A 16821-nucleotide genomic window follows, 5' to 3' on the forward strand; every position below is an offset into this window, starting at 1 on the left:
CTGGCTAGAGGTGTATCAATTTTGTTGATCTTTTCAGAGCACCAGTTCCTGGTTTCATAGATCTGGTTTTTTTTGTTTTGTTTTGTTTTGTTTTTTCCTGTATCATTTAGTTCAGCTCTTATACTGTTTTCCTTTCTTTTGATGTTTTTGGGTTTTCTTTATTCTTTTTCTAGCTTCTTTAGGTGTAAGGTTAGGTTGCTTATTTGAGATTTTTCTTGCTTCTTGTGATAGGCCTGTATTGCTATAAACTTCCCTCTTAGAACCACTTTTGCTACATCCCAAAGATTTTAGACCACTGTGTTTTCAATATCATTTATCTCCGTGTAATTTTTAATTTCTTCTTTGATTTTTTAAAATTTAAATTAAAAAAGATTTTTTTCAATTTTAGAGCACACACAAGCAGGGGAGAGGGGCAAAGGGAGAGAGGGAATCTTAAGCAGGCTCCATACTCAGCATGGAGCCCAACATGGGGCTCAATCCCATGACCCTGGGATCATGACCTGAGCCACAATCAAGATCAACCAACTGAGCCACCCAGGTGCCCCTCTTCTTTGATTTCTTGGTTGACTCAGTTGTCTTTTAGTAGCATATCAGCATAAGGTTTTTGAGAAGAATCATGGAATTTTAAGTGTGAGAGATTTTTTNAACTTGACAATAAAGTATTTAAGAGAAAAATAAATAAATATATCTGTCAAATCCAAGAAAAATTAAAAAAAAAAAACTTCTTACTCAGATAAAAAATTTAAGTATAGAGCTTTTTTTTAAACTTAGTATTTTTAGCATTATCGAACATACTTATTTTGCAAAAACCATGCAAACTCTAGGGGTGCGTAGGTGGCTCAGTTGGCTAAGTGTTCAACTCTTGACTTTAGCTCAGGTCATGATCTCATGGTTTGTGAGTTTGAGTCTTATATCAGGCTTTGTGCTGATAGCATGGAGCCTGCTTGTGATTCTGCTTCCCTCTCTCTGTCCCTCTCCCACTTGCTCTCTATCTCTCTCTCAAAATAAATAAAAAATAAACTTCAAAAAAATTATTGAAGGGGTGCCTGGTAGTTCAGTCAGTTAAGTGTCCACCTTTGGCTCAGGTTATGAACTCACAGTTAATGGGTTCAAGCCCCACATCGGATTCTGCGCCTGGAGCATGCTTCCAATTCTGTGTCCCCCTCTCTCTCTGCCTCTCCTCTGCTTGTGTGCTCTCTGTCTCTGTTTCTAAAAAATAAACATTTAAAAATTTTTAAAAATTTTTAAATAAAAATTATTTTAAAAACATGCAGACTAATAAGATTTAAATTATGTATGAAGAATATTTATAGGTAGGATCCCTTTATAACAAAAATCACAACAAAGACATATTCTGTATTATAGGTGTGCTAATTCAGAGCTCAAAACCCATTTCCTTTGACTGTCAACACAGAGCATTTAAGTCCCTTGTCCAAAGACAGTTTGCCTAGCACGTCTGCATGAGAATCTGAATCTTGATTCTTCATTCATTTATTCAGCATATGAGTGCTGGACATTGGTGAAGTTACCAGGGATATGCTGCCTAGAGCAAAAAATGATAGTCTGTGCCCTGATGGAACTTACATTCTGGTTGCAAGGAGACAAAAAATAAACAACAGCTCACTACAAAGTATGTCAGGTGCTGTAGATGCTACGGAGAAAGAAAAGCAAGGAAAGGGAGCTAAGGAATGCTGGTAGTCCATCTACAGGGTTGCTATTTTAAATAGGATGGTCAGGGAAGACTGGATACTATCCATTTGATCAGAGACCTGAGAGGAGTAAAGAAGCAAGCTATACAAGACATTTGTAGGAAGAATATTCCAAGCTAAAGCAGTGGCAGGTGAAAGGCCTAAATCAGGGGAAATGCTTGGTATACTCAAAGAACAGCATTCAGGAGTTCAGTGTGGCTGGAAGGGAGTGACTGATGGAAGGGACGTAGGAGATGAGATCAGAGGAGGTGTGAGGGGTAGATCGTGTAGGGCCTTAAAAGGCAAGTGTAAGGACTTTGGCTTTTTCTCCAAGAAGGAAGTCATTGGAGGGTCTTGAGAGGCAGTATCTGACATCTGTTTTAAAAGCACACTGTGGCTTCAGTGTTGAGAATAAACTGTGAGCAAGGGAGAGTGGAGAGGGCAAGAGCAGGAACTCTCTGTGTTTATTACTGTTTGCTTATCTATCTTATCTTTAAAAGCTTGTTTATAGATCACTTAACCGCGTTTTCCTGGATGAAACAGGGTCCAGAGGTCACCATATGAAGTGTTTCATCCCAGCAGGAATGAGAACAGCTAGTAGACCAGAGTTCCTTCTGTTCCTGTTTGGAAAGTCTCCCCCTGCCTCATGATAATCATATAAAAAAATAAGACATAACACCCGTGTCATTGACCTGTATTTGTGGAGAGTGAAGAGTGTGTAAGAAGTTCATTCCCATCTCCTAAAACAGGATAAATAAATCTAGAACTGAGATCTCTGGATCCTTGAGGCCTCAGCCATGAATCTAACGGGCTGAGAGTACTCCAGCCCATGGACATGAGTCCTTTTTACCAGCAAGGGCAAAGACATGCAGAATTCGATGGGAGAGCAGAATATTTCTGTAGCCTCAGGAACTGTCCACGCCAACTCTTCTCTGTCATCTGTTTATCTTGTCATCTAAGAAATGAAGTGGGAAAGGGTCTTCTTAGCTTCCAGTGTGCCCGGGCAAGATTAATAAGGTGTTTTTTAAAAAAATTACAGGATCCTGATTTGAGCTGAGTCAAATGTATGCCCTTCCTTAGGTCCAGTTCACCTATAAATGTAGACAGTGGTTGAGATTTATTTATTTAAAAAATTGTTTTAATGTTTATTTTTGAGAGCATGAACAGGGGAGGGGCAGAGAGAGAGGGAGAGAGAAAATCCAAATAAGCTCTGTGCTGTCAGCACAGAGCCCGTTGTGAGGTTTAAACTCATGAACCTTAAGATCCTGATGGGAGGTGAAGTCAGACGCTTAACCGACTAAGCCACCCGGGTACCCCTGGTTGGGATTTATTTTAACGTCAGAGAAATCCCTGTGGTTTTGTTTTTACAAGAAACTAACAATGGTTTCTGTAGTTCCCTTCTCTGGTTTTTTAGAGAAAAGGAATGAGTTCTGCTAGGGATCCCTGCCTAGGTGGCTCAGTCTGTTAAGTGTCTGACTTCAGCTCAGCTTGTGATCTCAGGGTTTGTGAATTTGAGCCCCACATCAGGCTTTCTGCTGTCAGCACAGAACCTGCTTCACAGCCCACTTTGGATCCTCTGTCCCCCTCTCTCTACCCCTCCCCTCCTCATTCTCTCTCTCTCTCTTTCAAAATAAATAAATAAACTTAAAAAAGAAATGAGTTCTACTAAAATTTTATTTAGGGAAATGAAGAGTGTAGTTTTCTAAACCTTATACGATATAGCCAAAGTATGGAAATCTTCTTTATTGCCTTAGGGAATCCAGGTTTTTTCCCTTTTTCTCTAGGTAAGAGAAATCTTCAAGAAGTCACCTTTCCTGGTACCAAATGACAGTGTTAGCATCATGGATGGATCTTATGAAGGTGGGAGAGGTGTTAGTATATGTTCTGTGGGAAGTGGGCAAGGGTTAGTAAACATTTAGATTAAAGGAACTGGGAATAGGGATGGAGGTGCGGAAGTAAAAGGAACCAAATGAGGAGAAACAAATAAGCAAGGAGGGATGGAATAATAGGAAATGGAAGGACAGGGAGAAGGAAAACGTGTTTTAGAAACAAAATTTAGAGAAAAAGAACAAAAATGGGGTCAAGAAAGATTAGGGGGAAATGCGCTGAGATATAATCCTTGTTTTTCTCTTTCAGGCATATTAGCTTGGGTTACTGTGAATTTTCTGACAGGTAATATCTTCTTAAGTTTATTCTAAGATATTAACTGGGTTTCACATGGGGGTCATAGCATAAAAATCTCTTTTTGCTTGCATTGTGCTTTAAGAAAAGAAAGAAAGAAAGGAAAAAGATAGGAAGTTATTGTTCATAACCATCTTCAAGGCCTCAGCTGCAGCAAGAGTCCTTCTAGGTTAGTGTTCACCTATAGTCTTCAGGGCCAGGGAGAGATAGAGTACTTACAAAATACCTGCAGTATACAAGAGCAGGACAGAGGAGTGTTGAGCTGTCCAGGAAGCAGAAGATACTCAGAGCCGGCTCTCATTCACAGGTCAGCTACATGGCCACAGCCGAGAGACTGTGGGAACCCTGGACCTCGGGGGAGCCTCCACCCAAATCACATTCCTACCCCAGTTTAAGGTGAGTCATGTACATGAAGGCCTGGTTAGCAACCCATTTGGCAAGTATATGGTGGTGCCAAGAAAGTGGTGCCCCATTTTAAGACATCAGCTCCACCACAAATAGTCTGAGTGGAGTCAGTTAATAACTGTGCACTTCCCCTTGCCCCCTCACTGTTCAGAGTCCTTTTGATTCTTCCAGCCTTTTGAGATTAGCAGCTTAGTCTTCTCTTTCATCTCTGATTTTTTGGGGGAGGGACAGGGATGGTGGTGGTAACACCTGCCAACACGTGCAGATCCTGAATAGTCTTTTTGCTTTTTCTGATTTGCAGAAGACCCTGGAACAAACCCCTAGGGGCTACCTCACTTCATTTGAGATGTTTAACAGCACTTATAAGCTCTATACACATAGGTGAGGAGGGGGTCAGGGAGGAATAATATTTCATATTGTATGATTCTCCTAACTTTCCAAAGCATTTTCACATCTGTTACTCCATCTGACAGTCTTACAAAGTTTTTGCCAATCCCCAAAAGTCTGACAACTAAAACCATAGATCGAGGACCCTAGACGTTTCTCCGTTCTTGGCCTCAGAAGTATATAACTTAAAGAGTTAAAAGTTTTCTCTAGAGAGAACACTTGGATGAACTTCAGCCAAAGCTCTGTGCCAACTCCTTTGAGTTGCCTTCAGATGTTCTAAATCTGGCCTTTGATTTGATCACAGTGGGGCTGGAAGCTAAATAATGAGAGCTTTCCTGGGGATGGTTTCCAAGGTCGGACTATAGGAAGTGTCACTCTCTGGCCTTTAAATCATAGGCATGGAAAGTTCTGGATGGCCTTGATCTAAACTGCAGAAATTACCACTTGTCCACACAAGATGAAGAGGTTGCAGAGAATAGGTTTTCCTCCCTCAGAGGGAGACACAGAAACCATGCTACTTTGGAAAGAGGTAGCTTTAGGCTGGAGAGCTTCAGGACCAACATGAAATTAGTCAATCCTGTATTTTACAGTTACTTGGGATTTGGATTAAAAGCTGCAAGACTAGCAACCCTGGGAGCCCTGGAAACAGAAGGTTCGTGTGGGTACCTGTGCTGGTTGGGGTATGGTGAGAGTGACATTAGTATTCAGCTTTCCTTTCCCCTTCTTTGACAGTGATTCTGTGGAGGAAAGCTTTATGGAAGCATGTGTTACATAATGGACATAACAGCAAATTCCTTTTCTACTTTATGTTGTGTTCAGTTGTTTTGGTATACATTATTAACCATTCCTGGAATGAAGGCTGTATAAATAGGGGGAATAGCCTGTGACCAGGAGGCTGAACTGTGCGGAAACTCAAGGTTCAAAGAGTGAAATTTGGCAGAAGCTTGTTCAAGCCCTTAGTTTTACGTGGGAGGTGCAGGAAGCAGCATCAGTCCACTTGCAGAGTGGAGTAACTGAACAACTTTATTCACCTCTTCCAACATGGTAGAACATTTAAGATCTCAGCTTTTGGAGTCAGGTAGAACTGGGTTCAGCCTGCTTTGTGATTTGGGCCAAGTTAGCTAACCTTTCTATGCCTCTTTCCTCACTTTATATGAGATTTTGCATTTAATGCACTTTCTATGGTGCCTGCCTGGCTCACAGTAAACTATTACTTTGAGAAAAGTAGCAGCTTATTTTTTACNTTTTTTAGAAAGGAGGGAACTTATTTCAGTGTAAGTTTTGGATTTCTTTGAGATGTGATAAAAACCATGGATCCCTCTGCCAAATGCATATATATGCACAAATATTTATAATTTCAAGGGCTTCACCACCCCCACAGAGCCCATCTATGAACCCTGAGTTAAGAATTCCTATCATAGGACACAATCATGGAACTACCTACTTTGGTAATTCCTTTCAACCTTATTGGCTTCTTGCATTTGTGTGTGCATGCGTGCATGTGTCTTTCACACATTCTCTTTCTCTCTCTCTCTGTCTCTCTCTCTCTCTGTCTCTCTCTGTCTCTCTCTGACACACACACACACACACACACACACACACCCCTTGCCTCTTACTTTGTATTTGTGGTCTGGCTTTTTTCAGGGATTGATGGACACACTTTCCGAAGTGCTTGTCTACCAAGATGGTTGGAAGCAGAGTGGATCTTTGGGGGTGTGAAATACCAGTATGGTGGCAACAAAGAAGGCAAGTGATGTTTTTTCACTGGTTGAAATTACCTTTACAGTAGAAGTCTGGAAAAGTCCAACAGGAAATGTTTTTCAGAACTTAAGAGAAGCTTGTCTTTTGCAGGGACTCATTCCAAATAGATCTTGGTACGCCTTTAAGGGATAGTGTGAAGTGACAGTGAACAAGGCACTGTCACTCTGTCCTGCTCTTTCCCTGCCCAAGTGCTGTAGACCCATTAGAAACCTGTTCTTGACCTAGGTCTGATGCTTTAAAGGATCTGTGCCCTTAGCAAAGAGAAACACTATTTCAGATTCAGTTAATGTTTAGCTTTTTATTTTATTTAATTTTTTACTTTTTAAAAGTTTATATTTTTTTAAGTTTATTTATTTTGAGAAAGACAAACAGTATGAGCAGGGGAGGGGCAGAGGGAAGGAGAGAGAGAGAGAATCCTAAGCAGGCTCAGCACTATTAGTGCAGGATCTGATGCAAAGCTCTATCTTAATGAACCGTGAGATCATGACCTGAGCCAAAATCAAGAGTTGGCCACTTAGCCAGCTGAGCCACCCAGGTGCCCTGTTGTTTAGTTTTTTAAATAATAGTAACATTTAAAACTGAGACCATAAGAAAAGTAATTCATCTTAGGTATTATAAAAAACAGAGACCTTAAAGTCAAGAAAAAAACCTCAATTTTTCCAGTGAAGGAAATACCATGGCACTACCATGGCACATAAGGCTAGGCAGTAGCTTCAGGTTGCATATGGCTATTTTTGGTGAACACAGGTTGGGGAGGGGAGCTGCCATGGGGAAGCAGAAGCACTTCCTTCACAGAGACAGGGCTATGGAAGTTTGCTCAGCTTTGTAAGCCCTTTGCTTTAGCATCTGCTTTCCTTGATCCTCCTGCTATATCTTTGTTGGCTCCAACAGCTTGCTTCAGAGAGCTCTCATTTTTCTCACCTTGTGCCTATACGCTCTTGTCCTGGCAGGGGAAATGGGCTTTGAGCCCTGCTACACTGAAGTGCTGAGGGTGGTCCAAGGAAAACTTCACCAGCCGGATGAGGTCCAGAGAAGTTCCTTCTATGCTTTCTCTTACTATTATGATCGTGCTGTTGACACAGACATGATTGGTAAGTTTACTCCAGGTATCAGTCTAGGGAGGAAGCTGGGCAAAGCTGTGGTGGGGAAGGGAAAGGGAGAAAAGGAGTATTTGAAATGCTTCGTCATAAGTGATCACCTTACTTCTCCATTGCTGGCGATTGAATGACGTTAGTCACTGCAGTGGAAGGATGAATATGATTTAGAATCTTTTGGAGCTAGAAAGTGGCCTAAGCAAATACATATGAAATCTTTTTTAAAAATTTTTATTGAGATAATCAACATAAAATGTGAATACTTAAAGTGTATAATTTATTGTTTTGACATATGTGTATACCCATTAAGCCATTACCAAATTCAAAATGACATGTCCATTACCCCAAAAAGTTTTCTCCTCCCCTCTTTATAACTTTTATTTCCTTATCACAATAGTAATAATGCTTTATCTTATTTCTGTGAATGAATGTATGTATGTGATCTGTCATGGCCTGAGATATGAATTTCCTATTTTCTGAGTTTTTTAAAAGGTCATTTTTTTGTTGTGGTTAAATATACATAGAACAATTATAAATAAAATAGACTACATAGGTTGTATTGTATTGATATGTCATGTTTGTTTATCCCATTCTGTAATGCTGGAAATTTTTACTTCTAATTTTTCATTATTATAAATTTCACTAGGGTGAATTTCCTTATGTTTCCTTGAAGGCTTTTTGACATCAGCTACTGTTTCATTTTAGATTATGAAACGGGGGGTGTTTTAAAAGTGGAAGATTTTGAAAGAAAAGCAAGGGAAGGTAAGTGCCAGTGGAAACCCTTGAAGGAGAGTCCATGAGGCTTTGCCTGCCAACTCTAGTGACCTTAAAGTGACCCAAAGCACCACAGTCAGCAGAAAGCCTCTCAGAAGGCTGGTTTCTTATTTTTGCCAGGAGTTAAAAGCATTAAGTGGCATAGAAAGCCATGGGAATACAAGAAGCTTTGGGGAAATGATGAAGACCTTTTCTTCTTCTTATATTTCTTCCTTTCTTCCTTTTTTTCCTTTTATTGGAGTATAATTGACATACAATTTTATATCAGTTTTAGGTACACAACATATAGATTCAGTAGTTCTGTACATTACGCAGTGATTGCCACAATAAGTATAGTCATGATCTGTCTCCATACAACATTATTATAGCATTATTAACTATATTCCCTATGGTATACTTTTCATCTCTGTGACTTATTTATTTTACAGCCAGAAGTTTGTACCTCTTAATCTCCTTCATCTGTTTTGCCCATTCCCCTACCCATCTCCCCTCTGGCAACAACCAGTTCTCTCTATTTAATAAGAGTTCAGTTTTTTCTTTTTTCATTTATTTTGGGGTTTTTTTGGATTCCACATATAAGTAAAATCATATGGCATTTTCTCTGTCTAACTTAGCGTAATACCCTCTAGGTCTATTCATGTCACAAGTGGCAAGATATTTTTCTTTTTATGGCTGAGTAATATTCCAGTGTGTGTGCGCATGCGTGCATGAGCATCTTCTTTATCCATTTATCTACCCAGTGGACACTTGAGCTGCTTCCATAATTTGGGTGTTGTAAATAATGCTACAGTATACATAGGGGTGTTTATATCTTTTTGAATTAGTGTTTTCATTTTCTTTGGGTAAATAAGAAGTCCTAGAATTACTAGATCATATGGTATTTCTATTTTTAATTTTTTGAGGAACCTCCAGGATACTATTATTCTTAGTGGCACTACCAATTTACATTCCCTACCAACAGTACATGAGTGTTCCTTCTCTTCGCATCCTTGCTAACACTTATTTCTTGTTTTGATACTAGCCATTCTGATTGGTATGAAGTGATATCCCATTGTGGTTTTGATATGCATTTCCCTGATGATGAGTGATGTTGAGCATCTTTTCCTTTTTTTGTTTCCAATTTTTAACTTAAACTCTGGTTAATTAACATACAATGCAATATTCTACTCCTGAAATTCTGCTCTTCACTGTCTCTCCCTTTCAGTGTGTGATAACTTGGAAAACTTCACCTCAGGCAGTCCTTTCCTATGCATGGATCTCAGTTACATCACAGCCTTGTTGAAGGATGGCTTTGGCTTTGCAGACAGTACTGTCTTACAGGTAAGAGAGAGGGCACCGGATTCATATAACAGTCTACTTTTTTTGAAAATAAGGAAGATTTTAGAACTTGTTTAGTAATAAAAGTGTCTACAGATGGAATTATGAGGTGTTTTTATTAGGGCTACAGACAAGGCACTCTGCAGGATACTATAAATGTGGGAAATTAGCTTGATGCAACAGTAACTTCTAAATATGTTCCCAGGCAAAGTATCCTAGGGGTCACAGGACAGAAAAGCTTGCATCCCAAATTAAGATGCCTAAGTCACATGGTTTATTAAATCAAGTTCAAAAGTCAGGGCAAGAAGCAAGACGCAAAGGGAAAGAAATAGGATAGGTGAGAACATACAGGATAGGTTGGAAATGGACAGGTTGGAAATGCCATACTTCTTAAATCCTGGGTTCATATGACCTGCCTCTCTCTCTGCTGCTGATAGTACAATTATAAGTACTAGAGCTGATCAACGGGAGACAAGGACAGAAGATGCCTGGGGCTATCACACAAATTTGCTCTATTTGGAGAGGCATAGGGGCAGGTACACTGGCTAGTAGCATTCACTCACTCATTAGCCCTTTAGATAGTTTTATTTGGTGGAGGACAAAAGGATGTCACAGTGAGTCCCTTATTCAAGTTCTCATTAATGTTGAGTGCCTTATGTATGTGTAGTATGTCCTATATATTTTATACGTGCCTCATATATTTAGCGCCTCTTGAATCTTGTGTCCCTTTTTGTCTTGCTGCCTCTGTCCATTTGTTTAGGCACATGCAGGCTCCACTTTGTAGTAACTTATTTATCTATTCTAAACACATCTTTTATGTTTTACCCATCCCATTTATATTTTCTGTACCATATTGTATAATTGTACATTATGGTTACAAAGATTGATTAAAATTAAATCTTGTCCTCAAATAGCATCTAGTCTATTAAAGGAGATGTGACAAAAATATAAGTATGGCATAGGCGTCTTTGCACTTTGGGGGTCAAGTAAGTAGGCTGTGCTTTGTGTTTGAAGTGCCCTCATGGTTGCCTGGATGACTCAGTTAAACGTTCTACTTTGATTCCTGTCATGATCTCATAGCTCGTGAGTTCGAGCTCCACATTGGGCTCTTTGCTGATAGCTCAGAGCCTAGAGCCTGCTTCAGATTCTGTGTCTCCCTCCCTGGCCCTCCCCTGCTCACATAGTCTTTCTCTCTCAAAAATAAACATTGGAGTGTCCTTGCTTGCACCACTTCCTCTTCCTGTTTCCTCAATTCCAGATGAGTTTATTTTGCCCCATTTCTTATGTTACACAGATTTCATAAACTCTTAAACTTTGTACTAAGGTATTTGGATTTTTTAAGTTTTTTTTTAATTTTTTTTATTTTGAGAGAGAGATACAGAGCACAATTGGGGGAGGGGCAGAGAGAAAGGAAGACCAAGAATCCAAAGCAGGCTCCAGGCTCTGAGCTGTCAGCACAGAGCCCTATGTGGGGCTCAAACCCATGAACCAGGAGATCATGACCTGAACCGAAGTCGGACACTCAGCTGTCTGAGCCACTCAGGCGTGCCTAAGATATTTGGATTTAATGTCTTATATATGACAAAAATATTGGCATTTAAGGTACTTTACAAAGAATTACTTGCCAGTAGAGTATCACATAGTATTTAAAACATGGCTGTATTGTCCATCAAATCTGGGTTCAAGTTCTGATTCTGCAAACTTACTAGCTCTGTAATCTTAAATGATTTACTTCCCTTCTCTAACTTTTAGGTTTTTCATCTGAAACAGGGATCTTTAGAGTACCTATTTCATAGGGCTGTTATGAAAATTGAGATAATGTTATGTAATGCACAATGCCTGGCACAGAGGAAGTTATTAATATTGGTATTATTAGTGTTGGCACTTCACACCAGTTGAGGATAGATTTGTGGATAAGAGAGGTCATCCTAAGTCCTTAATCCATACTAAGTTAATTTCCTCTACTTAAGGATCAACAATAACCAAGTCCTTTAAGGACAGTTTTCTGCATTTCCAGAGCTGGCATCATTTTAGTCTTTATTATTTCAATGGTAGAAGAATTAAATTCAGTGACAGGCAGTTCCCTGTCCCAGAGGTCAGTTCACTTCAGCATCTATATCCTTGGGCTTTCAGCCCAGTCCTGAGGACAGAGGAGCATTTAGAGGTTGGGGGTGGGGGGGCACTCCCAGCTTGACTCAGGTGTTGCAGACTAAATCTCAAGATGATGATTTACATGCCATTCTTCCCAGTTTTGGGCACAGTGACTAGTGTAGATTTCATCTGGTCAGCGCAGAAGTATTATGTCATATTAGTCCTAGAAAAAAATATTAAAACAAATCCACTGGTCCCCAAACGTTTTTGCATGTGGTGCTATACTGATAGCATCGTTGTTTAACATCGTCGTTTATACTGATGGCATTGTCGTTTAACAAAAGATTTTACAGAATGCCAGTAAAACTGATCAAAGTGTAGCTATCTGGTTGAAGCAGAGGAATGAGGCCTGGAAGGATCAGCATTTGGCCTCCTTTTCTGTTTTGAAGCACTTCCAAGAACTCCTAAGATTCTGAAGAAAACAATTTGATAAATACTAATTTAATCTTCTTTTTATGTATAAGAGGAAATCAGATTTAAACATTTGCCCGAAGTCACTGAACTGATTGAGACACAACCTGGCCTAGAATTCCTTAAATGCCTTGGTTGGTTATTAATTAGTGCTTGAGAAGATGCAGTTGTTTACAAAATATGAATAGTGAAGTTTAGTATGTTCCTTCCTACCCCTAAATCTCTTCCCACCTCTTGTGTATTTAGTTTCAGGATTAGGGAAAGAATTCAGAAGCCTATTTGTCTAAAAGATCCTGTCTAGAAGGCCTGGGTGAGACCACTTCCAAGCCAGAAGATTCAGAGATCATATTGGCAGATGTAGGGGCAATAGCCATGGCAAGAGGGAAACTGTTAACAGAGAGGGGTAGTGGGAAGCCTCCAAAGACTGGTTACTCCAAAATTTGCCTTGGTTTGGCCATGTGGATGATCTTTTTTTTTTTTTTTTAAACGTTTATTTATTATTGGGAAACAGAGAGAGACAGCATGGGCATGGGAGGGGCAGAGAGAGAGGGAGACACAGAATCCAATGCAGGCTCCAGGCTCTGAGCTGTCAGCAAGAGCCCAGTGCAGGGCTCAAACTCATAAACCGCGAGATCATGACCTGAGCCAAAGTCAGATGCTTAACCAACTGAGCCCCCAGGCACCCCTAATGTGGATGATCTTTGTAGATATTCTCTGCCTGTGTCATGCTTGCCAGAGTTGAAAATAAATATGAACTTTTTTCTTTCTCCTCAACAGCTCTCAAAGAAAGTAAACAACATAGAGACAGGCTGGGCCTTGGGGGCCACCTTTCACCTGCTGCAGTCTCTGGGCATCTCCCACTGAGGCGAGGCCCTTCTTCCGAGGATTGCATTCGCCAACAACGTTTTTAAAGGTAGAAGGAGAGAGGACTAAGTCATGTTCTGAGCTAGTCTGAGGATAGCCTGGACTGAAGCCTAGCAACTCGAGTCATCAGGAGTAAGGAGCTTTTGAAGACAAGTCTTGCCCTTGAGTCTGGAGATTTGGGTTTAATTAATTTTATGTATCTAATGTGAACTCTTGACCTTACCACTCTGCTTGCACAGCTGGCACCAGAGTCTAAATCTTTGAAAGTCTTTGTGTGTCACAGCCAAAAGGAATAGCTTTGAAGCTTAACCTTGGCGAGCCCAGGGACAGGTCCCTGGGAACCAAAGAAAAAAATCACATTTCAGCCCTTTGAATGCCTCATTCCTTTGAACATACTAATTTTCCTTACACACTAAACTAAGCCCACTGATTGCAATTTCATGACCTATTAACACCAGTATTTTTTTCTCCTCCCTACACATTGCCATGTCCCACCCTCTTTCTGCTCTCCTCTCCTAAAAAACAAAAATCAAAAAACAAACCTGTTTTATGTTTTTCATGTGTAACTCAAAGGGAGAAAAAAGGTAACATATCTGAAATTGTGTGATCCTGCTTTGTGCCAGTTCCCATTAGCCACCTGAGAGCCATCCTAAATCTTGGCAGGAGAGAGAGCAAGTTCTCACTGTGCAGACCCCAGCCTAAAAAAGTAAGCCATTTGGTCTCTAGGGACAAGGTTTGGGAGAGTGTAGCTCCCTTGAATAGACCTTCTTTTAATCGACTTTAATCAGGCAACCCTGGGATTAATTAACATATCCAACTTTATAGGAATGCGTGTATATTCAGTGCCAGTTCCTCCTCCCAGGCAAATGTGTTTATAGTTAATTTCTCATCCTAAATGAGTGTTCTTTGTATTTCTAAGAAATTCATCTACCCCAGCTTTTGGTCTGTGCTGAGATGCCTGTGGCTGTGCTATTCAACGGTCTAGATTTGGGTCACAGCTCCTTGCAGTTTGCCCTTTTATACTTTCCGTTTATCGTAGTATCTCTTCCTGCCCTGACTCTGATCATTTAGCTAACTTCCTCTAAATTATTTGCCTAGTTCCAGGGTTTCTGGTGTCTTTCTTGATGGTACCTAACATTTGATTTGATTGTTCATTTTGTCCCACATCAGTCCAGTGGATTCCCTTTTTGTTTGAGTGTTGTGAGCTCTTTTGATTTTGTGAATTATTTTCCCTAAAATTCAAATTCATTATCTTTTATTTATGTGTGTGGGGGTTGTTTTTTGGTTTTTTACAGGATCATCATCAGCTGCTTGTCTACCCACTGCGTTGCTCTTGGGACTTCAAAGATCTTTGTATAGTGTGGCTCCTTTACCTTAGCTCTTTGCCTCCAGCTTCTTTACAACAAAGTTTGTGTGTTGCCAGACTTGTAGCTGTCACAGTAGACTCTTTTAGCTCTTTCGAAAAAGGTGTTAAATATACCTGGCCCTTACACTAGTTCCTGGGGAAACTTATTTCTTAGTCATTCCATTGAGTCAATAAATATTTAACATCTGAAATGTGCAAGTAGGCAAATTTCTATATCCTCATACCCCAAATTTTAGTTGTTTTTTAATTAACTGTGTAGTTTAAGATTCTTCTTTTATTATACTGAGGTCACCTTTATACCTACTGTCTTCCTCAAAAGATGCTACATAATTAAATAATAGAATCTTTAGAAAGTTGAAAACTGCCGAAGATAAAACCCAGTCTTCAGCCCATTGCAAAGTTCCCTGAACATTTCTAATTGGTTATCATTCATCTTCTGTTTAGGCATGTGTTTGGACAGCTTATTCCATTTTTGGACTGTACTAATGTTAAAATCCGTTTTATATTGGGCTGAAATTACCTATCTTCTCAGTGGTCTTAGTTCTGCTCTAATCCCTCCTTCTGCAGCTTTTCAATCTTTTGAGAAAACTCCCAAGTCCTTTATGGTCTCTTCTTTAGCATACCGAATGGCTTCTAGACCCATCTTTCCCCCAAAAAAGTAGGGTGCTGGAACCAGTCATCATACACTAAATGTTGTCCCGTGTGATTAAGGAGAGAGACTGTTTCCTCTAGAAGAAACCAAGTTGTTTCCCCAAGAGGTAAACTGTTCACCAGACTCATCCAGCTCAGTGGGTCTGGAGACGTAAGATTCCATAATCTTTAGCACCACAGTTTGTCTGTGAAGCTTATAAATAGGAGCCAAGTATTGTTCAGCCATCTCCTTTGGTCATCCCAGATGCCTTCAGAAATCTTGGTAGATGCAGTAGTATTCCAGAAGTGTATTTACATGTATTCTGATTCCCTTAATGAGAACATCTGGAGAATTAATTTATCCATTTTAGGAGCAATTTGGAATGAGAATTTTTATTTCTTAGAAAAAAACTTTCTATAATGTCCTTTCTGCCCCTTAGTGTACCTTTTGGGCCTCTTATTGAGGCATCATATAGAATCTAATCTTGCTGGTTACGTTTCCTTTCTTTCTCTAAATGTGTTTGTAAGACTTCAAACATTAAGGACATGGCCTGGCACATAATGAATATTGTTTGTTACATCATCATCATATGAAGAACATCTTCTGTGGGTTGTGGAGGTTTGCAAGATGTGCCTTAAAATTCTTCCTGTCCTGCCTGATTTGGTTTGTGTATGCTTGGAGTCCATGTTCTCCTTACCTGGGCTGCCTTTCCATTTTTTGTGAAAGATGAAAGATTTTTCCCTATGGTGACCTTTCTGGACTCTACCAGTGCTCACACAGCTTTTCACAGTAACTGCTCTATTCCATTCTGGGCGTATTTTTCCTGAGATTCCAGGAAGGTTCATGACTGTCACTTTCTTTAGTATCTACAAATTTTCTGCATTTGCCTGAAAAGCCCCTCTTGTGGTAACAAATTTCTCATTTCTTCAAAAATTATTCCCAAGAATAGTTTAGTTTGGTTCAAAAGCAGACAGCTTCTCATTTCATCTTCAAATCAGACTTTTTGTAAAAAAAATCTTTATTTTTTACAGTGTACAAATACAGTGTATTTGTACCTTAAAAGGTTTCTCTGAGACCGTGAAGTGAGCTTTTTGAAAACCCAGAGCAAGACACCCCTTTCCCCACAAGTCAGCCACTAATCTGCAACCAAACATGTTATGTGATTCTGCTGCTAATCGAATTTCGCCTTTACCCTAGTTCCTGAGGTCTTCAAACCTGTGCAATTAAATTATTTATTGTTTTATTACCAGACAATGGTGTCCCAGAGAGGAACCATAAATAAAATTGAATTCTGGTGCTGTGATAAGAAAGTAATAACATTAATAAGATTTTTTTTTCCAGAAAGTCCAGTGTGCACCTTTAACAAAAGTTAAAGCAATTTAGGTTTAATTTGCATTGTTAGGGATTTTAAAACAGCAGTTCTAACAAAAATGCATGAATTGGGTATTTTTAATTTTTATCTTCATCAGAAAGCAATTGTGTAAATTTATGATCAGCATTAAAGAGAATTATGTAAATCTTTATTATATAAGTTTTCTGGTGTACAGCTTTATAATTCATCTGTATATACTATCAAGTGATCACCACCACAAATCTAGTCATTGTACAGTTGACCACCTCCTTCTCTGGTAACCACCAGTCTATGTAATGTTTTTATTTTGTTTGCCTTTTTGTTTTTTGAAATTCCACATATAAGTGAAACTGATTTTTCTCCAGAATATGTGTTCTTGGCTCCTTTGTGGTAAAATAGTTGCCCCAATATGTGTGCCCTTATTTCTGGGCTCTCAGTTC

General features: G+C 39.5%; 1 protein-coding gene across 3 annotated transcripts in view; it reads left to right on the forward strand.

Annotated features, from left to right (window-relative positions):
* ENTPD5 (ectonucleoside triphosphate diphosphohydrolase 5 (inactive)) overlaps nucleotides 1-16748 on the forward strand; it is a 44535-nt gene extending 27787 nt beyond the window's left edge. For all 3 annotated transcript variants that reach the window (XM_077750687.1, XM_077750689.1, XM_077750690.1), the window contains 10 exons: nucleotides 3473-3548; nucleotides 3825-3860; nucleotides 4177-4265; nucleotides 4576-4655; nucleotides 5252-5313; nucleotides 6306-6407; nucleotides 7373-7513; nucleotides 8222-8278; nucleotides 9495-9610; nucleotides 12947-16748. In XM_077750687.1, the coding sequence (XP_077606813.1) occupies nucleotides 3473-3548; nucleotides 3825-3860; nucleotides 4177-4265; nucleotides 4576-4655; nucleotides 5252-5313; nucleotides 6306-6407; nucleotides 7373-7513; nucleotides 8222-8278; nucleotides 9495-9610; nucleotides 12947-13033 (846 nt within the window). In that variant the 3' untranslated portion in view covers nucleotides 13034-16748. The remainder of the gene's footprint in view (nucleotides 1-3472; nucleotides 3549-3824; nucleotides 3861-4176; nucleotides 4266-4575; nucleotides 4656-5251; nucleotides 5314-6305; nucleotides 6408-7372; nucleotides 7514-8221; nucleotides 8279-9494; nucleotides 9611-12946) is intronic.
* Nucleotides 16749-16821: the final 73 nt, after the last annotated feature.

This window comes from Crocuta crocuta, unplaced genomic scaffold (genome assembly GCF_008692635.1).
Source record: "Crocuta crocuta isolate KB4526 unplaced genomic scaffold, BGI_CrCroc_1.0 scaffold186, whole genome shotgun sequence".
NCBI lineage: Eukaryota > Metazoa > Chordata > Mammalia > Carnivora > Hyaenidae > Crocuta > Crocuta crocuta.